Source organism: Littorina saxatilis, linkage group LG11, assembly GCF_037325665.1.
Source record: "Littorina saxatilis isolate snail1 linkage group LG11, US_GU_Lsax_2.0, whole genome shotgun sequence".
Taxonomy (NCBI): domain Eukaryota; kingdom Metazoa; phylum Mollusca; class Gastropoda; order Littorinimorpha; family Littorinidae; genus Littorina; species Littorina saxatilis.
The window spans coordinates 342,749-365,796 of NC_090255.1; the positions used below are offsets into that span (position 1 = coordinate 342,749).

The following is a 23,048-nucleotide window of genomic DNA, read 5'->3' on the forward strand; positions in this document are numbered from 1 at the left end:
AGTTAGACGGGGGAATAAGACAATACACATCCCTGGTCGGAGCAACCCATCAAGCTCTGGGATAGCAGTGTAGGAATAAAGAACATTTCATCATCCCTGGTCGGAGCAACCCATCAAGCTCTGGGATAGCAGTGTAGGAATAAAGAACATTTCATCATCCCTGGTCGGAGCAACCCATCAAGCTCTGGGATAGCAGTGTAGGAATAAAGAACATTTCATCATCCCTGGTCGGAGCAACCCATCAAGCTCTGGGATAGCAGTGTAGGAATAAAGAACATTTCATCATCCCTGGTCGGAGCAACCCATCAAGCTCTGGGATAGCAGTGTAGGAATAAAGAACATTTCATCATCCCTGGTCGGAGCAACCCATCAAGCTCTGGGATAGCAGTGTAGGAATAAAGAACATTTCATCATCCCTGGTCGGAGCAACCCATCAAGCTCTGGGATAGCAGTGTAGGAATAAAGAACATTTCATCATCCCTGGTCGGAGCAACCCATCAAGCTCTGGGATAGCAGTGTAGGAATAAAGAACATTTCATCATCCCTGGTCGGAGCAACCCATCAAGCTCTGGGATAGCAGTGTAGGAATAAAGAACATTTCATCATCCCTGGTCGGAGCAACCCATCAAGCTCTGGGATAGCAGTGTAGGAATAAAGAACATTTCATCATCCCTGGTCGGAGCAACCCATCAAGCTCTGGGATAGCAGTGTAGGAATAAAGAACATTTCATCATCCCTGGTCGGAGCAACCCATCAAGCTCTGGGATAGCAGTGTAGGAATAAAGAACATTTCATCATCCCTGGTCGGAGCAACCCATCAAGCTCTGGGATAGCAGTGTAGGAATAAAGAACATTTCATCATCCCTGGTCGGAGCAACCCATCAAGCTCTGGGATAGCAGTGTAGGAATAAAGAACATTTCATCATCCCTGGTCGGAGCAACCCATCAAGCTCTGGGATAGCAGTGTAGGAATAAAGAACATTTCATCATCCCTGGTCGGAGCAACCCATCAAGCTCTGGGATAGCAGTGTAGGAATAAAGAACATTTCATCATCCCTGGTCGGAGCAACCCATCAAGCTCTGGGATAGCAGTGTAGGAATAAAGAACATTTCATCATCCCTGGTCGGAGCAACCCATCAAGCTCTGGGATAGCAGTGTAGGAATAAAGAACATTTCATCATCCCTGGTCGGAGCAACCCATCAAGCTCTGGGATAGCAGTGTAGGAATAAAGAACATTTCATCATCCCTGGTCGGAGCAACCCATCAAGCTCTGGGATAGCAGTGTAGGAATAAAGAACATTTCATCATCCCTGGTCGGAGCAACCCATCAAGCTCTGGGATAGCAGTGTAGGAATAAAGAACATTTCATCAGATAAATATATGCAAGTAAGACTGGTAAGACCGACTTGCAATTTTTTTCTCAATATTTTTATATAAAACCCATAAAATTAAAACAAATACTAAAAACTTGTGGTGTAGATAAACTCCGTGACAAGACGATGACTGTTTCAGGTTGACGATGACTGTTTCAGGTTGACGATGACTGTTTCAGGTTGACGATGACTGTTTCAGGTTGACGATGACTGTTTCAGGTTGACGATGACTGTTTCAGGTTCGCCTCGTAGACGCTGGCTTTGTGTGGACGGAGCCTCACTCCATGCGGGTCAAGGTCAAACTGACCATCCAGAAAGAGGTGAGTTGGCCCCCTCCTCATCTTCTGTTAGAGTGTTTGTGGTGGAGTTCACGGTGCAGTGTTGCTATGGCTACAGGTGCAGGGAGCGGTGCTACAACAGGTGTTTGTGGTGGAGTTCACGGTGCAGTGTTGCAATGGTTACAGGTGCAGGGAGCGGTGCTACAACAGGTGTTTGTGGTGGAATTCACGGTGCAGTGTTGCAATGGTTACAGGTGCAAGGAGCGGTGCTACAACAGGTGTTTGTGGTGGAATTCACGGTGCAGACAGGGTTCGTACAGGTCATGGAAAACCTGGAAAGTCATGGAATTTGATTTTTTATTTTCCAGGCCTGGAAAGTCATGGAATTTAAGAAAAATAAGAAAGAAAAAAAATTAACCTTTAGCACGCCAGCGGCGATTTTCGTCGCCCAGCCATTCCCCCCCCCCCCTTTGCCAGCCAGCGGCGATTTGCGTCGCCAGCACAAGGCTTGTTTGTATGACCAACTTCTCGTTCGTATTTGCATACGAGAATAACGGTATTTTTAACGGCACTTGAGCCAAAGGCTCACTTTCTTCCGTTATCTCGTCATGTCGTCTGCGCTGCATTTGAGTCAGTTTCGTCGAAGTTTTTTGTTTTTGCATCGATAAAGTACTTTAGCGCTTCGACAAGCAAGATGGAGGATGATAATAATAATAATAAAGTGTATTTATATTGCGCCTATCCCTTACAAAAAACAAAAATATTTGGCTCTAAGCGCATTACAACATGTGTAGGGACTTGGTACAATCAAGTCTGACAAATACAATAACACAATATACAGTCGGTCTCTTGGGTAAAAATGGGAAAAGCAGCTTCGACATTTAAACACTGCTACTAAAAAATGAGTTTGAAACTTTCTTTCGAGTTGTTTCTTGACAACAAAAAGTATGCGGAATTGGAACGAATTACCGAGGAAGATCTTCGCAATGAACTGTGTATCGCGGTGAAAAAAATGACAGTTCGTTAAGTCACAGTGACGGTTACGAAACGGAATTTACGAAAGTGCAGATGGATACAAACAGTGGCTGGTCCAATTTAGTGAAATGACAGGACCAGCAAACATTACCGATAATCTGACTGCGTAGCAAATGCTTGACTTGCTTGTCGAAGAGACACTGCGTAGAAACTGACTCAAATTCAGTGCAAAGCAAGCCAGTGTCAAAACTGGCAGTGACAAGACTTAGAAAGTTTGCGTGTTCGGAAATGGCGACCTGTGGATCTAGTCATGGAAAATGTTATTGAGGCTCATGGAAAGTTATGGAAAAGTCATGGAATTTTGTTTCTAAAATCCAGTGGGGACCCTGTGCAGAGTCACGTGTTGCTATTGTTACAGGTGCAGGGAGCGGTGCTACAACAGGTGTTTGTGGTGGAGTTCACGGTGCAGAGTCACATGTGCGACGAGTGTCATCGCGTGGAGGCCAAGGACTTCTGGAAGGCCGTGGTGCAAGTCAGGCAGAAGGTCAGTGTGTTGTGTCCTGTAGCTTAGCACTGATGTCAGTGTGTTGTGTCCTGTAGCTTAGCACTGATGTCAGTGTGTTGTGTCCTGTAGCTTAGCACTGATGTCAGTGTGTTGTGTCCTGTAGCTTAGCACTGATGTCAGTGTGTAGTGTCCTGTAGCTTAGCACTGATGTCAGTGTGTTGTGTCCTGTAGCTTAGCAGTGATGTCAGTGTGTTGTGTCCTGTAGCTTAGCACTGATGTCAGTGTGTTATGTCCTGTAGCTTAGCACTGATGTCAGTGTGTTGTGTCCTGTAGCTTAGCACTGATGTCAGTGTGTTGTGTCCTGTAGCTTAGCACTGATGTCAGTGTGTTGTGTCCTGTAGCTTAGCACTGATGTCAGTGTGTTGTGTCCTGTAGCTTAGCACTGATGTCAGTGTGTTATGTCCTGTAGCTTAGCACTGATGTCAGTGTGTTGTGTCCTGTAGCTTAGCACTGATGTCAGTGTGTTGTGTCCTGTAGCTTAGCACTGATGTCAGTGTGTTGTGTCCTGTAGCTTAGCACTGATGTCAGTGTGTTGTGTCCTGTAGCTTAGCACTGATGTCAGTGTGTTATGTCCTGTAGCTTAGCACTGATGTCAGTGTGTTGTGTCCTGTAGCTTAGCACTGATGTCAGTGTGTAGTGTCATGTAGCTTAGCACTGATGTCAGCGTGTTATGTCCTCTAGCTCAGCACTGATGTCAGTGTGTAGTGTCCTGTAGCTTAGCACTGATGTCAGTGTGTAGTGTCCTGTAGCTTAGCACTGATGTCAGTGTGTAGTGTCCTGTAGCTTAGCACTGATGTCAGTGTGTTGTGTCCTGTAGCTTAGCACTGATGTCAGTGTGTAGTGTCCTGTAGCTTAAAGTGATGTCAGTGTGTTGTGTCCTGTAGCTTAGCACTGATGTCAGTGTGTTGTGTCCTGTAGCTTAGCACTGATGTCAGTGTGTTGTGTCCTGTAGCTTAGCACTGATGTCAGTGTGTTGTGTCCTGTAGCTTAGCACTGATGTCAGCGTGTTGTGTCCTGTAGCTTAGCACTGATGTCAGTGTGTTGTGTCCTGTAGCTTAGCACTGATGTCAGTGTGTTGTGTCCTGTAGCTTAGCACTGATGTCAGTGTGTTATGTCATTTATCCTACATACGTGAGAGAGACACCCGTGAGATAATAATCGTTCAAATCACACGTGTGTATATCATGTAAATGAGGTCATGTCTAGCAAGTCTGGCAGGGACCTGTTTTTCCACTGCTTATGATGCCAAAGTCACCGAGACAAACGTCATTATAGAAACACAAATTGCGCTCGCTAATTACTCTCGATGAATCTTTAGAACTAACACGTCACGCCACACTTTCAGAGTGACGTTTCATTGCTTTGACGTAATAGATTGCACGAGGCTTTAGAAGAGATCGAGGTTCCAAAACAAGCGTCTTCAATTTAGCTGCCTCGAATGCAGGACATTTTCAGTAAAATACACGTAAGTACAGTATGTAGGATAAACAGAATACTACATGGCTTGCTGTGTCGTACCAGATTTACACTCGTTGCTTTTTAAAATAGTGAACAGCTCGCTTTCGCTCGCAGTTCAATATTTAAAAAAACAACTCGTGTAAATCTGGTACGACACAGCAAGCCATGTAGTATTCTCTATGTAGCTTAGCACTGATGTCAGTGTGTTGTGTCCTGTAGCTTAGCACTGATGTCAGTGTGTTGTGTCCTGTAGCTTAGCACTGATGTCAGCGTGTAATGTCCTGTAGCTTAGCACTGATGTCAGTGTGTTATGTCCTGTAGCTTAGCACCAATGTCAGTGTGTTGTGTCCTGTAGCTTAGCACTGATGTCAGCGTGTAATGTCCTGTAGCTTAGCACTGATGTCAGTGTGTTGTGTCCTGTAGCTTAGCACTGATGTCAGTGTGTTACGTCGTGCAAGTCAGTGTGTCAAGTTGTTCTCTGGTCAGTGTGTTATGTCCTGTAGCTTAGCACTGATGTCAGTGTGTTGTGTCCTGTAGCTTAGCACTGATGTCAGTGTGTTGTGTCCTGTAGCTTAGCACTGATGTCAGTGTGTTGTGTCCTGTAGCTTAGCACTGATGTCAGTGTGTTATGTTGTGCAAGTCAGTGTGTCAAGTTGTTCTCTGGTCTGTGTATAATGTCCAGTTGTTGTTTATCACAATCATCAATGTCTGTTTGTTCTATGGGTAAGCTCTGCCAATACTTGTACACCATTGTATTATTGACGACAAATTTAAGTGTTAAGGGCAAAACACAGAGCACATTCAAAGAGAAATCTCTTGTTTTGATGTGTGAACCTTCAGACACACTCACTGTTCAAATTCTTGTATTGGTCCAATCCCAGCTTTCAGCCTGGCTAAGAGTAAGGACAGAACTCAGTAACTGTCAGTGCTGTGATCGTGTGTAACATGTGCTGTGATTGTGTGTAACATGTGCTGTGATCGTGTGTAACATGTGCTGTGATTGTGTGTAACGTGTGTTATGATTGTGTGTAACGTGTGCTGTGATTGTGTGTAACGTGTGTTATGATTGTGTGTAACGTGCTGTGATTGTGTGTAACATGTGCTGTGATCGTGTGTAACATGTGCTGTGATTGTGTGTAACGTGTGTTATGATTGTGTGTAACGTGTGCTGTGATCGTGTGTAACATGTGCTGTGATCGTGTGTAACATGTGCTGTGATTGTGTGTAACGTGTGTTATGATTGTGTGTAACGTGTGTTATGATTGTGTGTAACGTGTGTTATGATTGTGTGTAACGTGTGTTATGATTGTGTGTAACGTGTGTTATGATTGTGTGCAACAGGCGGAGCACAAGAAGACGTTCTTCTTCCTGGAACAGCTGATCCTGAAACACCGCGCTCACACCAACACCACCAACATCAAGCCACAGGCAGGTATGGCCTCTCTCGTCACACAATTATCATAACTACTCTTTGATGATCCAAGGGAATTAAGGGCTCTAAATGCAAATAACATGTGTAATAGGGTAAGTGAACCAATCGTGTGGCTCCTGAGAAAATTACAAGCATGGAAATGAATAAGCGAATTTCATCCTTAAAAAAAAATGATCGCGCAAGCTCATATGTTCCTGGTATCAGACAGTGAGACAAATAAAAGACATGACTGGTATCAGACAGTGAGACAAATAAAAGACATGACTGGTATCAGACAGTGAGACAAATAAAAGACATGACTGGTATCAGACAGTGAGACAAATAAAAGACGTGACTGGTATCAGACAGTGAGACAAATAAAAGACATGACTGGTATCAGACAGTGAGACAAATAAAAGACATGACTGGTATCAGACAGTGAGACAAATAAAAGACATGACTGGTATCAGACAGTGAGACAAATAAAAGACGTGACTGGTATCAGACAGTGAGACAAATAAAAGACATGACTGGTATCAGACAGTGAGACAAATAAAAGACATGACTGGTATCAGACAGTGAGACAAATAAAAGACATGACTGGTATCAGACAGTGAGACAAATAAAAGACATGACTGGTATCAGACAGTGAGACAAATAAAAGACATGACTGGTATCAGACAGTGAGACAAATAAAAGACATGACTGGTATCAGACAGTGAGACAAATAAAAGACATGACTGGTATCAGACAGTGAGACAAATAAAAGACATGACTGGTATCAGACAGTGAGACAAATAAAAGACATGACTGGTATCAGACAGTGAGACAAATAAAAGACATGACTGGTATCAGACAGTGAGACAAATAAAAGACATGACTGGTATCAGACAGTGAGACAAATAAAAGACATGACTGGTATCAGACAGTGAGACAAATAAAAGACATGACTGGTATCAGACAGTGAGACAAATAAAAGACATGACTGGTATCAGACAGTGAGACAAATAAAAGACGTGACTGGTATCAGACAGTGAGACAAATAAAAGACATGACTGGTATCAGACAGTGAGACAAATAAAAGACGTGACTGGTATCAGACAGTGAGACAAATAAAAGACATGACTGGTATCAGACAGTGAGACAAATAAAAGACGTGACTGGTATCAGACAGTGAGACAAATAAAAGACGTGACTGGTATCAGACAGTGAGACAAATAAAAGACATGACTGGTATCAGACAGTGAGACAAATAAAAGACATGACTGGTATCAGACAGTGAGACAAATAAAAGACGTGACTGGTATCAGACAGTGAGACAAATAAAAGACGTGACTGGTATCAGACAGTGAGACAAATAAAAGACGTGACTGGTATCAGACAGTGAGACAAATAAAAGACGTGACTGGTATCAGACAGTGAGACAAATAAAAGACATGACTGGTATCAGACAGTGAGACAAATAAAAGACATGACTGGTATCAGACAGTGAGACAAATAAAAGACGTGACTGGTATCAGACAGTGAGACAAATAAAAGACATGACTGGTATCAGACAGTGAGACAAATAAAAGACATGACTGGTATCAGACAGTGAGACAAATAAAAGACGTGACTGGTATCAGACAGTGAGACAAATAAAAGACATGACTGGTATCAGACAGTGAGACAAATAAAAGACGTGACTGGTATCAGACAGTGAGACAAATAAAAGACGTGACTGGTATCAGACAGTGAGACAAATAAAAGATGTGACATCTGACCAAGAGCTGTGTTAACATAGAAAGCAGTGTAGAAATGAAGTGGCGTGTTCATTGCCATGGGAATGTGTTTGTTTCTGGTTACAGATGGCATGGACTTTTACTACGCCAAGCAGGATGACGCTCGCAAGATGGTCGAGTTTCTGATGGCTGCCACCCCGTGCAGGTCAGTGTGTAGTGTATTGTGTGTAAATTTCAGTGGAGTGTTGTGTGTAGTGTGTATATTTCAGTGTAGTATAGTGTGTAAATTTCAGTGTAGTGTGTGTAGTCAGTCAGTGCGTTGTACAAGATGGAGTGTCTGATAGTTTTACTGTGCTCGTTCAGTTTTCTGTGATCACTGGGTATTACAAAACAGATAACAATATTTACATCCATGACCACACCTCATTTGAGTGACGTCAGAAGTGCATTAAACTAGGAGTGCTCATAGTCATATGTCTTGAACTTTTCTTGGGGGGTATCCTGTACTAAAAATAGAATACAGGATTCTGGGAAAGCTGTTCAAGGGCACTTAACTTACACACTATATTCGATTTTCTCTACATGACTCAAAACCTTTGGAATAAATCAAAACAAATAAAATGCAAGAATAAAGAGTTCAGAAAATAAGAAGAAAGAAAGAAAAATGCGGAAAAAAGTTTCAAAACATTCTTGCCATTTAGTATTTCCGTGACTCGGAACTCGAGACCGCTGCCTCTAGGGGCAAATGTACACGATACTCAGGCTTGAAGATTGAAAGTTGAAAGTTGAAAGTTGAACTGCAAATAACCTTACATGTCTTGGTTTCTCGAGCATGTGTCGGTTTCCGAGTTTCCCCGTTCGCATTTGTGTTTTGTGGGTTTTCTTGATCTCATTATTACATGTTTTAGGGGTGTTACCCATAGGGCATTTAACAAAAGCCAATGTTACTAAAAAATAGAATGGGTAATTCTGGGGAAATTTTCCGCTGGAAGTACTCAATAATTATGCAATATTTGTATTATTTCGATTCATTAGATCATCCAAAACGTTCTGAATGCAATAGCAAGTACAATCGAATTCAAGGGTGACCGACATTATGTTGTTGTCTGGCCCCGAAATGCATTGCCCAATTGCCGAAAGGCGCTAACATCATTGAATTAAAGGATTTCCCTTCCCAGAAACATGAATTCTTGATGACATACAAAGGATTTTGTTTGGGAGGACGATGATCTATGGATGGGAGGACGATGATCTATGGATGGTTTATTATATGAAGTGAAGCAAGCTGTTAACAAGGGGCGTGGACAGAGCCAATCGACAGTGTGCTGTACTTGTAGCACTCATTCACTTGTGGTGACGTGGATAGAGCCAATCAACAGTGTGCTGTACTTGTAGCACTCATTCACTTGTGGTGACGTGGACAGAGCCAATCAACAGTGCTGTACTTGTAGCACTCATTCACTTGTGGTGACGTGGACAGAGCCAATCAACAGTGTGCTGTACTTGTAGCACTCATTCACTTGTTGTGACGTGTGATGACTGTGTCTCCCAGGTACACCCAGGCCAGGGAGCTGATTTCGCAGGACATACGCAACAACACGTTCAACTACAAGTACACCTACTCTGTGGAGATCATCCCCATCTGTCGCGACGACATCGTCTGTCTGCCCCTCAAGGTCGCCCAACAGCTGGGCAACATCAATCCTCTGTGTCTGTGTAGCCGTGTCACGTCCTCCATCCATCTCATCGACCCTGCTACACTGCAGAGTGAGTTGTGTGTAGCGCTGTGTTGTGTGTAGCTCTGTGTTGTGTGTAGCTCTGTGTCTGTGTAGCCGTGTCACGTCCTCCATCCATCTCATCGATCCTGCTACACTGCAGAGTAAGTTGTGTGTAGCTCTGTGTTGTGTGTAGCTCTGTGTCTGTGTAGCTGTGTCACGTCCTCCATCCATCTCATCGACCCTGCTACACTGCAGAGTAAGTTGTGTGTAGCTCTGTGTTGTGTGTAGCTCTGTGTTGTGTGTAGCTCTGTGTCTGTGTAGCTGTGTCACGTCCTCCATCCATCTCATCGACCCCGCTACACTGCAGAGTGAGTTGTGTGTAGCGCTGTGTTGTGTGTAGCTCTGTGTCTGTGTAGCCGTGTCACGTCCAGCATTCATCTCATCGATCCCGCTACACTGCACACGGCTGTTTCTTTCAGCCTGCCTGCCCACGCTCAGTTTCCCGAAACTTTCCCTGCTGCCAGCGAGCGCTGATAGCCCAGGCCGGAGTTCTAAAATTACCACAGCGTGGGAAAGCGATAACAGCGGTTGTGTGGCACAGGCATATCACAGCTGGGAAAACGTGTACTTTTTGTTTGTTGCCTTTATTTATCGTCTCGTTTGTGTGGCTATTGCAAAACGGACACCAGCTGAGAGAGGACATTCTGACCTACACATCGATGCCAAACACGATGTGAATGGTTTTCAAGAGTCTGCACCACAGAGAGTTTGAATAAAGAGGAAAAATCAGGGCTGAGTTGTGTGTTTGATTGTGTGTGTGAGACATGCAACATTTAAACAACAATAGAGATCAAACTATAGTTCTCACAACAAGGAAACATACATGCTGACAAAGTTTAGCATGCCTTGAATAAGAACAACTGACCTGTATTTAGTCATCCTGATGGGGGGGGGGGGGGGGGGTAGTTGTAGCGGGGCTCAGAAATAGGTCACTGACACGCTACTAGCTAGCCGAGGGGAGGAAGGTATAACGGTATTCCACAGGCACTCGCTTAGCCCACTCAGATTACAGGGCAGGCATCACAGAGTTCCACTCATGTCAGATCGACACATTTGTCATAATAGCACGTTTGTTGATATTACACAGATTATTGAGTTCACAAAGCAAAAAGACTGAACATTAATGTCAAACACACTTTGTAATTCATGCCAAAAACACTTTTATGGCATGACAAGTAACAGGACGACAGTACGTAGAAATGCAGTTTATGTTTTCCTCTTCTGTACAGCTGGTATCACAGAGTGGAGTGCAGGTGACACGAGGGTCATATGCTCGGTCATTATTAACCTGAGCTTTGCCTCCTCCGTTTGCAGTCCGTATGTTCTGCTTTTTAAAATGTTTACTGTGGCGTGGGTTTCTTCTCCTCCCTGTTCGCCGTGCAAAGCAAGACCAAAGCCCCAATCCCTCATGAAGTCAATACAGTGACACTCCAAGATGTGAAGTTTGGGAATAATTTTGCTGGGGAAGTTGAGCCGAAAGAATGTCATGTAGCCGTTGATGTTTATAACGATGCTTTGCAAGGTGTTAACAGTCCTGTAGGGTTGCTTGTGAGATACATCTCTGTGGATTTGGGAGTACAGTTCATTTAGTGTCGAACCTTTCGCTGATGTCATCTGCCTGTGCATGCAAAGTGTGGTCGTCTGTAGACTGCATTCTTCCCATCCGACTGAAGCAGCTTTTACACATTGTTTTGGAGTGCTTCAGATCTTGATCTTCTTCAATTTTCTGTCCATAGCACTGGTTAATTTCTTGAATGTAGTTTCTGCACTTTATTGCTTTGCAAGGGTCGTCGTACCGTTTTCAGAATACTTACTTACTTAGATAAAGAGTTACTGTAGTGTTACTGTCACTGTAGTGTCACTGTTACGGTAGTGTCAGTGACCTATTTCTGAGCCCCGCTACAACTACCCCCCATCAGGATGACTAAATACAGGTCAGTTGTTCTTATTCAAGGCATGCTAAACTTTGTCAGCATGTATGTTTCCTTGTTGTGAGAACTATAGTTTGATCTCTATTGTTGTTTAAATGTTGCATGTCTCACACACACAATCAAACACACAACTCAGCCCTGATTTTTCCTCTTTATTCAAACTCTCTGTGGTGCAGACTCTTAAAAACCATTCACATCGTGTTTGGCATCGATGTGTAGGTCAGAATGTCCTCTCTCAGCTGGTGTCCGTTTTGCAATAGCCACACAAACGAGACGATAAATAAAGGTAACAAACAAACAGTACACGTTTTCCCAGCTGTGATATGCCTGGGAAACTGAGCGTGCGGCCTGAAACAGGCGTGTGCATAGTGAGTTATGTGTAGCTCTGAGTTGTGTGTATCTCTGTGTTGTGTGTAGCCCTGTGTCTGTGTAGCCGTGTCACGTCCTCCATCCATCTCATCGACCCTGCTACACTGCAGAGTGAGTTGTGTGTAGCTCTGAGTTGTGTGTATATCTGTGTTGTGTGTAGCCTTGTGTCTGTGTAGCCGTGTCACGTCCTCCATCCATCTCATCGACCCCGCTACACTGCAGAGTGAGTTGTGTGTAGCTCTTGAGTTGTGTGTACCTCTGTGTTGTGTGTAGCTCTGTGTTGTGTGTAGCTCTGTGTTTAGTGTAGCTTTGTGATAATTTATTGTGTAGCTTTGTGTTATAGTGTAGCTCTGTGTTGTGTGTAGCTCTGTGTTGTGTGTAGCTCTGAGTTGTGTGTAGCTCTGTGTCTGCATCACCCAAACCATTCTTCTCATCACCCAAACCATTCTTCTCATCACCCAAACCATTCTTCTCATCACCCAAACCATTCTTCTCATCACCCAAACCATTCTTCTCATCACCCAAACCATTCTTCTCATCACCCAAACCATTCTTCTCATCACCCAAACCATTCTTCTCATCGATCCTTCTATGCTGCAGATTGAGCTTTCTGTAGCGCCGTGTTAGAGTCTTGCCGTGTTATAGTGCAGCCCTGTCACAGTGTGTTAGAGTCTTGCCGTGTTATAGTGCAGCCCTGTCACAGTGTGTTAGAGTCTTGCCGTGTTATAGTGCAGCCCTGTCACAGTGTGTTAGAGTCTTGCCGTGTTATAGTGCAGCCCTGTCACAGTGTGTTAGAGTCTTGCCGTGTTATAGTGCAGCCCTGTCACAGTGTGTTAGAGTCTTGCCGTGTTATAGTGCAGCCCTGTCACAGTGTGTTAGAGTCTTGCCGTGTTATAGTGCAGCCCTGTCACAGTGTGTTAGAGTCTTGCCGTGTTATAGTGCAGCCCTGTCACAGTGTGTTAGAGTCTTGCCGTGTTATAGTGCAGCCCTGTCACAGTGTGTTAGAGTCTTGCCGTGTTATAGTGCAGCCCTGTCACAGTGTGTTAGAGTCTTGCCGTGTTATAGTGCAGCCCTGTCCCAGTGTGTTAGAGTCTTGCCGTGTTATAGTGCAGCCCTGTCACAGTGTGTTAGTCTTGCCGTGTTATAGTGCAGCCCTGTCCCAGTGTGTTAGAGTCTTGCCGTGTTATAGTGCAGCCCTGTCCCAGTGTGTTAGAGTCTTGCCGTGTTATAGTGCAGCCCTGTCACAGTGTGTTAGAGTCTTGCCGTGTTATAGTGCAGTCCTGTCACAGTGTGTTAGAGTCTTGCCGTGTTATAGTGCAGCCCTGTCACAGTGTGTTAGAGTCTTGCCGTGTTATAGTGCAGCCCTGTCACAGTGTGTTAGAGTCTTGCCGTGTTATAGTGCAGCCCTGTCCCAGTGTGTTAGAGTCTTGCCGTGTTATAGTGCAGCCCTGTCACAGTGTGTTAGAGTCTTGCCGTGTTATAGTGCAGTCCTGTCACAGTGTGTTAGAGTCTTGCCGTGTTATAGTGCAGCCCTGTCACAGTGTGTTAGAGTCTTGCCGTGTTATAGTGCAGCCCTGTCACAGTGTGTTAGAGTCTTGCCGTGTTATAGTGCAGCCCTGTCACAGTGTGTTAGAGTCTTGCCGTGTTATAGTGCAGCCCTGTCACAGTGTGTTAGAGTCTTGCCGTGTTATAGTGCAGCCCTGTCACAGTGTGTTAGAGTCTTGCCGTGTTATAGTGCAGCCCTGTCACAGTGTGTTAGAGTCTTGCCGTGTTATAGTGCAGCCCTGTCACAGTGTGTTAGAGTCTTGCCGTGTTATAGTGCAGCCCTGTCACAGTGTGTTAGAGTCTTGCCGTGTTATAGTGCAGCCCTGTCACAGTGTGTTAGAGTCTTGCCGTGTTATAGTGCAGCCCTGTCACAGTGTGTTAGAGTCTTGCCGTGTTATAGTGCAGCCCTGTCACAGTGTGTTAGAGTCTTGCCGTGTTATAGTGCAGCCCTGTCACAGTGTGTTAGAGTCTTGCCGTGTTATAGTGCAGCCCTGTCACAGTGTGTTAGAGTCTTGCCGTGTTATAGTGCAGCCCTGTCACAGTGTGTTAGAGTCTTGCCGTGTTATAGTGCAGCCCTGTCACAGTGTGTTAGAGTCTTGCCGTGTTATAGTGCAGCCCTGTCACAGTGTGTTAGAGTCTTGCCGTGTTATAGTGCAGCCCTGTCACAGTGTGTTAGAGTCTTGCCGTGTTATAGTGCAGCCCTGTCACAGTGTGTTAGAGTCTTGCCGTGTTATAGTGCAGCCCTGTCACAGTGTGTTAGAGTCTTGCCGTGTTATAGTGCAGCCCTGTCACAGTGTGTTAGAGTCTTGCCGTGTTATAGTGCAGCCCTGTCACAGTGTGTTAGAGTCTTGCCGTGTTATAGTGCAGCCCTGTCACAGTGTGTTAGAGTCTTGCCGTGTTATAGTGCAGCCCTGTCACAGTGTGTTAGAGTCTTGCCGTGTTATAGTGCAGCCCTGTCACAGTGTGTTAGAGTCTTGCCGTGTTATAGTGCAGCCCTGTCACAGTGTGTTAGAGTCTTGCCGTGTTATAGTGCAGCCCTGTCACAGTGTGTTAGAGTCTTGCCGTGTTATAGTGCAGCCCTGTCACAGTGTGTTAGAGTCTTGCCGTGTTATAGTGCAGCCCTGTCACAGTGTGTTAGAGTCTTGCCGTGTTATAGTGCAGCCCTGTCACAGTGTGTTAGAGTCTTGCCGTGTTATAGTGCAGCCCTGTCACAGTGTGTTAGTCTTGCCGTGTTATAGTGCAGCCCTGTCACAGTGTGTTAGAGTCTTGCCGTGTTATAGTGCAGCCCTGTCACAGTGTGTTAGAGTCTTGCCGTGTTATAGTGCAGCCCTGTCACAGTGTGTTAGAGTCTTGCCGTGTTATAGTGCAGCCCTGTCACAGTGTGTTAGAGTCTTGCCGTGTTATAGTGCAGCCCTGTCACAGTGTGTTAGAGTCTTGCCGTGTTATAGTGCAGCCCTGTCACAGTGTGTTAGAGTCTTGCCGTGTTATAGTGCAGCCCTGTCACAGTGTGTTAGAGTCTTGCCGTGTTATAGTTCAGCCCTGTCACAGTGTGTTAGAGTCTTGCCGTGTTATAGTGCAGCCCTGTCACAGTGTGTTAGAGTCTTGCCGTGTTATAGTGCAGCCCTGTCACAGTGTGTTAGAGTCTTGCCGTGTTATAGTGCAGTCCTGTCACAGTGTGTTAGAGTCTTGCCGTGTTATAGTGCAGCCCTGTCACAGTGTGTTAGAGTCTTGCCGTGTTATAGTGCAGCCCTGTCACAGTGTGTTAGAGTCTTGCCGTGTTATAGTGCAGCCCTGTCACAGTGTGTTAGAGTCTTGCCGTGTTATAGTGCAGCCCTGTCACAGTGTGTTAGAGTCTTGCCGTGTTATAGTGCAGCCCTGTCACAGTGTGTTAGAGTCTTGCCGTGTTATAGTGCAGCCCTGTCACAGTGTGTTAGAGTCTTGCCGTGTTATAGTGCAGCCCTGTCACAGTGTGTTAGAGTCTTGCCGTGTTATAGTGCAGCCCTGTCACAGTGTGTTAGAGTCTTGCCGTGTTATAGTGCAGTCCTGTCACAGTGTGTTAGAGTCTTGCCGTGTTATAGTGCAGCCCTGTCACAGTGTGTTAGAGTCTTGCCGTGTTATAGTGCAGCCCTGTCACAGTGTGTTAGAGTCTTGCCGTGTTATAGTGCAGCCCTGTCACAGTGTGTTAGAGTCTTGCCGTGTTATAGTGCAGCCCTGTCACAGTGTGTTAGAGTCTTGCCGTGTTATAGTGCAGCCCTGTCACAGTGTGTTAGAGTCTTGCCGTGTTATAGTGCAGCCCTGTCACAGTGTGTTAGAGTCTTGCCGTGTTATAGTGCAGCCCTGTCACAGTGTGTTAGAGTCTTGCCGTGTTATAGTGCAGCCCTGTCACAGTGTGTTAGAGTCTTGCCGTGTTATAGTGCAGCCCTGTCACAGTGTGTTAGAGTCTTGCCGTGTTATAGTGCAGCCCTGTCACAGTGTGTTAGAGTCTTGCCGTGTTATAGTGCAGCCCTGTCACAGTGTGTTAGAGTCTTGCCGTGTTATAGTGCAGCCCTGTCACAGTGTGTTAGAGTCTTGCCGTGTTATAGTGCAGCCCTGTCACAGTGTGTTAGAGTCTTGCGGTGTTATAGTGCAGCCCTGTCACAGTCTGTTAGAGTCTTGCCGTGTTATAGTGCAGCCCTGTCACAGTGTGTTAGAGTCTTGCCGTGTTATAGTGCAGCCCTGTCACAGTGTGTTAGAGTCTTGCCGTGTTATAGTGCAGCCCTGTCACAGTGTGTTAGAGTCTTGCCGTGTTATAGTGCAGCCCTGTCACAGTGTGTTAGAGTCTTGCCGTGTTATAGTGCAGCCCTGTCACAGTGTGTTAGAGTCTTGCCGTGTTATAGTGCAGCCCTGTCACAGTGTGTTAGAGTCTTGCCGTGTTATAGTGCAGCCCTGTCACAGTGTGTTAGAGTCTTGCCGTGTTATAGTGCAGCCCTGTCACAGTGTGTTAGAGTCTTGCCGTGTTATAGTGCAGCCCTGTCACAGTGTGTTAGAGTCTTGCCGTGTTATAGTGCAGCCCTGTCACAGTGTGTTAGAGTCTTGCCGTGTTATAGTGCAGCCCTGTCACAGTGTGTTAGAGTCTTGCCGTGTTATAGTGCAGCCCTGTCACAGTGTGTTAGAGTCTTGCCGTGTTATAGTGCAGCCCTGTCACAGTGTGTTAGAGTCTTGCCGTGTTATAGTGCAGCCCTGTCACAGTGTGTTAGAGTCTTGCCGTGTTATAGTGCAGCCCTGTCACAGTGTGTTAGAGTCTTGCCGTGTTATAGTGCAGCCCTGTCACAGTGTGTTAGAGTCTTGCCGTGTTATAGTGCAGCCCTGTCACAGTGTGTTAGAGTCTTGCCGTGTTATAGTGCAGCCCTGTCACAGTGTGTTAGAGTCTTGCCGTGTTATAGTGCAGCCCTGTCACAGTGTGTTAGAGTCTTGCCGTGTTATAGTGCAGCCCTGTCACAGTGTGTTAGAGTCTTGCCGTGTTATAGTGCAGCCCTGTCACAGTGTGTTAGAGTCTTGCCGTGTTATAGTGCAGCCCTGTCACAGTGTGTTAGAGTCTTGCCGTGTTATAGTGCAGCCCTGTCACAGTGTGTTAGAGTCTTGCCGTGTTATAGTGCAGCCCTGTCACAGTGTGTTAGAGTCTTGCCGTGTTATAGTGCAGCCCTGTCACAGTGTGTTAGAGTCTTGCCGTGTTATAGTGCAGCCCTGTCACAGTGTGTTAGAGTCTTGCCGTGTTATAGTGCAGCCCTGTCACAGTGTGTTAGAGTCTTGCCGTGTTATAGTGCTTTGTGTAGCGCTGTGTTAGAGTCTTGCCGTGTTATAGTGCTTTGTGTAGCGCTGTGTTAGAGTCTTGCCGTGTTATAGTGCAGCCCTGTCACAGTGTGTTAGAGTCTTGCCGTGTTATAGTGCAGCCCTGTCACAGTGTGTTAGAGTCTTGCCGTGTTATAGTGTAGCCCTGTCACAGTGTGTTAGAGTCTTGCTGTGTTATAGTGCAGCCCTGTCACAGTGTGTTAGAGTCTTGCCGTGTTATAGTGCAGCCCTGTCACAGTGTGTTAGAGTCTTGCCGTGTTATAGTGCAGCCCTGTCACAGTGTGTTAGAGTCTTGCCGTGTTATAGTGCAGCCCTGTCACAGTGTGTTAGAGTCTTGCCGTGTTATAGTGCAGCCCTGTCACAGTGTGTTAGAGTCTTGCCGTGTTATAGTGCAGCCCTGTCACAGTGTGTTAGAGTCTTGCCGTGTTATAGTTCAGCCCTGTCACAGTGTGTTAGAGTCTTGCCGTGTTATAGTGCAGTCCTGTCACAGTGTGTTAGAGTCTTGCCGTGTTATAGTTCAGCCCTGTCACAGTGTGTTAGAGTCTTGCCGTGTTATAGTGCAGCCCTGTCACAGTGTTATAGTGCAGCCCTGTCACAGTGTTATAGTGCAGTCCTGTCACAGTGTGTTAGAGTCTTGCCGTGTTATAGTGCAGCCCTGTCACAGTGTGTTAGAGTCTTGCCGTGTTATAGTGTAGCCCTGTCACAGTGTGTTAGAGTCTTGCCGTGTTATAGTGCAGCCCTGTCACAGTGTGTTAGAGTCTTGCCGTGTTATAGTGCAGCCCTGTCACAGTGTGTTAGAGTCTTGCCGTGTTATAGTGCAGCCCTGTCACAGTGTGTTAGAGTCTTGCCGTGTTATAGTGCAGCCCTGTCACAGTGTGTTAGAGTCTTGCCGTGTTATAGTGCAGCCCTGTCACAGTGTGTTAGAGTCTTGCCGTGTTATAGTGCAGCCCTGTCACAGTGTGTTAGAGTCTTGCCGTGTTATAGTGCAGCCCTGTCACAGTGTGTTAGAGTCTTGCCGTGTTATAGTGCAGCCCTGTCACAGTGTGTTAGAGTCTTGCCGTGTTATAGTGCAGCCCTGTCACAGTGTGTTAGAGTCTTGCCGTGTTATAGTGCAGCCCTGTCACAGTGTGTTAGAGTCTTGCCGTGTTATAGTGCAGCCCTGTCACAGTGTGTTAGAGTCTTGCCGTGTTATAGTGCAGCCCTGTCACAGTGTGTTAGAGTCTTGCCGTGTTATAGTGCAGCCCTGTCACAGTGTGTTAGAGTCTTGCCGTGTTATAGTGCAGCCCTGTCACAGTGTGTTAGAGTCTTGCCGTGTTATAGTGCAGCCCTGTCACAGTGTGTTAGAGTCTTGCCGTGTTATAGTGCAGCCCTGTCACAGTGTGTTAGAGTCTTGCCGTGTTATAGTGCAGCCCTGTCACAGTGTGTTAGAGTCTTGCCGTGTTATAGTGCAGTCCTGTCACAGTGTGTTAGAGTCTTGCCGTGTTATAGTGCAGCCCTGTCACAGTGTGTTAGAGTCTTGCCGTGTTATAGTGCAGCCCTGTCACAGTGTGTTAGAGTCGTGCCGTGTTATAGTGCAGCCCTGTCACAGTGTGTTAGAGTCTTGCCGTGTTATAGTGCAGCCCTGTCACAGTGTGTTAGAGTCTTGCCGTGTTATAGTGCAGCCCTGTCACAGTGTGTTAGAGTCTTGCCGTGTTATAGTGCAGCCCTGTCACAGTGTGTTAGAGTCTTGCCGTGTTATAGTGCAGCCCTGTCACAGTGTGTTAGAGTCTTGCCGTGTTATAGTGCTTTGTGTAGCGCTGTGTTAGAGTCTTGCCGTGTTATAGTGCTTTGTGTAGCGCTGTGTTAGAGTCTTGCCGTGTTATAGTGCAGCCCTGTCACAGTGTAGCCTTGACATACTTTAGCCATGCTTTAGCTGTTTGTTACTTAGGTCACTGGTGGGACCCTGACAAATGGCAGAGTTTAGGGTTACTACAGTATTACTGTTACTGTAGTGTTATTGTAGTATTACTGTTACTGTAGTGTTACTGTAGTATTATGGTTACTGTAGTGTCACTGTTACAGTAGTGTAGTGTTACTGTAGTGTTACTGTAGTGTCACTGTAGTATTACGGTTACTGTACTGCTACTGTAGTGTCACTGTTACTGTAGTGTCACTGTTGCTGTAGTGTCACTGTTGTTGTAGTGTCACTGTTACTGTAGTGTAACTGTGGTGTTACTGTAGTGTCACTGTACTGTGGTGTTACTGTTACTGTAATGTTACTGTAGTGTTAGTGTTACTGTAGTGTCACTGTTACTGTAGTGTTACTGTTACTGTAGTGTCACTGTACTGTTACTGTTACTGTAGTGTCACTGTTAGTGTTACTGTAATGTCACTGTTACTGTAGTGTTACTGTTACTGTAATGTTACTGTAGTGTTACTGTCACTGTAGTGTCACTGTTACGGTAGTGTCACTGTTACGGTAGTGTTACTGTAGTGTCACTGTTACTGTCACTGTAGTGTCACTGTTATGGTAGTGTCACTGTTACTGTAGTGTCACTGTTCTGTAGTGTCACTGTAGTGTCACTGTATTGTCACTGTGACTGTAGTGTCACTGTGACTGTAGTGTCACTGTATTGTCACTGTGACTATAATGTCACTGTGACTGTAGTGTTACTGTTACTGTAGTGTCACTGTAATGTCACTGTTACTGTAGTGTTACTGTAGTGTCACTGTTACTGTAGTGTCACTGTTACTGTCACTGTAGTGTCACTGTTACTGTGGTGTCACTGTTTCGGTAGTGTTACTGTAGTGTCACTGTTACTGTCACTGTAGTGTCACCGTCATTGTCACTATAGCGGCAGAGCTGAGTGGGACGGTGTACTGGCGGTTGCCCTTCCTGTCGCTGGTGGGACCGCGACACATGACCGAGTTCATGGTGATGGATGTGGAACGAGTTCAGGACAAGGACCGCCGGGCTCACAACGTGCCCATCTCACACAAGGTACACACTCACACGCTCGCACTGTGTACTGGCTGTCACACGCACACGTGCACACACAAATACACACACACAAGCATGTACGCTTGTACACACATGCACATACGCTTTTACACTGGAACACGCACATATGCACATACACTCGCAGGCTAGGCATGCACACATACACACATGGCATGTGCCAGCCAAGTTATTAGGCCTTTTCTCTGTTGTAGAAAACTGCCCAAAAAAACTGTAAAAAAGGTGAACGTTCCTCAGAAAAGAAGTTGTTGAAGCTCTGTAGCATGCATTTACTGAGTGTAGATCAAGTGCGACTTGAAAGGAGTTGCATTTGCAGAGTAACAATCCATCAAGCATTCGTAGCGTTCCTGTATTGTGTCGACAGGTGTCAATGTGTGGATAGGGGATGTCTGTGTTATGCTGCCCTGTACACATGTACATGTGTTGTGTGTTGTTATGCTACCCTGTACACATGTGCATGTGTTGAAATGTTTCCCTGTAGACATGTACATGTGTTGTGTGTTGCAGCACACGCTGGTGGACGTGTACGTTGCCAGGATGAGTGACCTTGGGGTCAACGACCAGCAGTTCCACACGCGATCACACCTCGGTCATCTCCTCAAGGCTGGCGACACTGTGCTGGGGTAGGTTAAGGTGACACTGTACTGGGGTAGGTCAAGGTGACACTGTACTGGGGTAGGTCAAGGTGACACTGTACTGGGGTAGGTCAAGGTGACACTGTACTGGGGTAGGTCAAGGTGACACTGTACTGGGGTAGGTCAAGGTCACCCTGTACTGGGGTAGGTCAAGGTCACCCTGTACTGGAGTAGGTCAAGGTCACACTGTTCTGGGCAAGGTCAATGTCACACTATTCTGGGTAAGGTCAAGGTCACACTATTCTGGGGGTAGGTGATTCACACACATCAGTCTTCTGACAAGGTTGGTGAAACAAGCCATGGCATGTCTTGTGATGACCCTACCTTGCATGGAACGATAAGAATCTTAGCCAACATTTCAAACCTTACCTTGCATGGAACGATAAGAATCTTAGCCAACATTTCAAACCTTACCTTGCATGGAACGATAAGAATCTTAGCCAACATTTCAAACCTTACCTTGCATGGAACGATAAGAATCTTAGCCAACATTTCAAACCTTACCTTGCATGGAACGATAAGAATCTTAGCCAACATTTCAAACCTTACCTTGCATGGAACGATAAGAATCTTAGCCAACATTTCAAACCTTACCTTGCATGGAACGATAAGAATCTTAGCCAACATTTCAAACCTTACCTTGCATGGAACGATAAGAATCTTAGCCAACATTTCAAACCTTACCTTGCATGGAACGATAAGAATCTTAGCCAACATTTCAAACCTTACCTTGCATGGAACGATAAGAATCTTAGCCAACACTTCAAAGCTTACCTTGCATGGAACGATAAGAATCTTAGCCAACATTTCAAACCTTACCTTGCATGGAACGATAAGAATCTTAGCCAACATTTCAAACCTTACCTTGCATGGAACGATAAGAATCTTAGCCAACATTTCAAACCTTACCTTGCATGGAACGATAAGAATCTTAGCCAACATTTCAAACCTTACCTTGCATGGAACGATAAGAATCTTAGCCAACATTTCAAACCTTACCTTGCATGGAACGATAAGAATCTTGGCCAACATTTCAAACCTTACCTTGCATGGAACGATAAGAATCTTAGCCAACATTTCAAACCTTACCTTGCATGGAACGATAAGAATCTTGGCCAACATTTCAAACCTTACCTTGCATGGAACGATAAGAATCTTAGCCAACATTTCAAACCTTACCTTGCATGGAACGATAAGAATCTTAGCCAACACTTCAAAGCTTACCTTGCATGGAACGATAAGAATCTTAGCCAACATTTCAAACCTTACCTTGCATGGAACGATAAGAATCTTAGCCAACATTTCAAACCTTACCTTGCATGGAACGATAAGAATCTTAGCCAACATTTCAAACCTTACCTTGCATGGAACGATAAGAATCTTAGCCAACATTTCAAACCTTACCTTGCATGGAACGATAAGAATCTTAGCCAACACTTCAAAGCTTACCTTGCATGGAACGATAAGAATCTTAGCCAACACTTCAAAGCTTACCTTGCATGGAACGATAAGAATCTTAGCCAACATTTCAAACCTTTCTGCACCGCAGTTGTTTTTGTTGATACCTGTAGACTTAAATTAGATTGAGAGTGTTGACACATATTTCTTCTCCCTTTCAGATATGATTTCACGTGTTCCAACTTCAACCATCCTCACTTTGAAAAGCTCAAAGAGGACCGGATTCCCGATGTGGTGAGTTCTGAAACAAATTAAGGTTGTTTAAAATCATCGTAGTTAAAGAAATCAACTCCAGGTGCACAGACCCCCTAGGGCTATCTGATTGAAATTACCCAAGAGGTTTCGTGAAGAAGGGGCACAGCTAGTCGTAGTTAAAGTAGCAAATGCTCTTGAGAATCACTGTAATGCAGAAGGTCCCACTGTATTACAATAAAACTATAAAACTATAACAGGAATGGTAGTAAGCAATATAATATTTGTTGGTTTTTAGCAATAAAAGTTGTGTCTAGCAATACAAGTTGTTTCTAAGCAAGATGTGTTGTTTCTATGGCAACAGATGCTGGTGCGGAAGGTGTTTGACCGCACGCGTCGATCTCGTCGCAGAAAGTGGAAACTGCAGCGCATGGCTGACGGTCTGGACACAGAGAGTGTGGAAAAGTGAGTCGTCTGTGTGTTGTGTTGTGTTGTGCTGTCCTGTGCTGTGATGTGTTGTTTTGTGTGTTG

The 23,048-nt window shown here is 45.3% G+C and overlaps 1 protein-coding gene across 1 annotated transcript in view; it reads left to right on the top strand.

Annotated features, from left to right (window-relative positions):
* Positions 1-23,048, top strand: part of LOC138979357 (60S ribosomal export protein NMD3-like) — a 43,515-nt gene that overhangs the window by 14,537 nt on the left and 5,930 nt on the right. Inside the window, exons 4-12 of the mRNA XM_070352046.1 lie at positions 1,615-1,695; positions 3,047-3,172; positions 5,993-6,083; positions 7,910-7,988; positions 9,336-9,550; positions 20,069-20,214; positions 20,740-20,855; positions 22,487-22,559; positions 22,882-22,982. Of these exons, the coding sequence (XP_070208147.1) occupies positions 1,615-1,695; positions 3,047-3,172; positions 5,993-6,083; positions 7,910-7,988; positions 9,336-9,550; positions 20,069-20,214; positions 20,740-20,855; positions 22,487-22,559; positions 22,882-22,982 (1,028 nt within the window). The remainder of the gene's footprint in view (positions 1-1,614; positions 1,696-3,046; positions 3,173-5,992; positions 6,084-7,909; positions 7,989-9,335; positions 9,551-20,068; positions 20,215-20,739; positions 20,856-22,486; positions 22,560-22,881; positions 22,983-23,048) is intronic.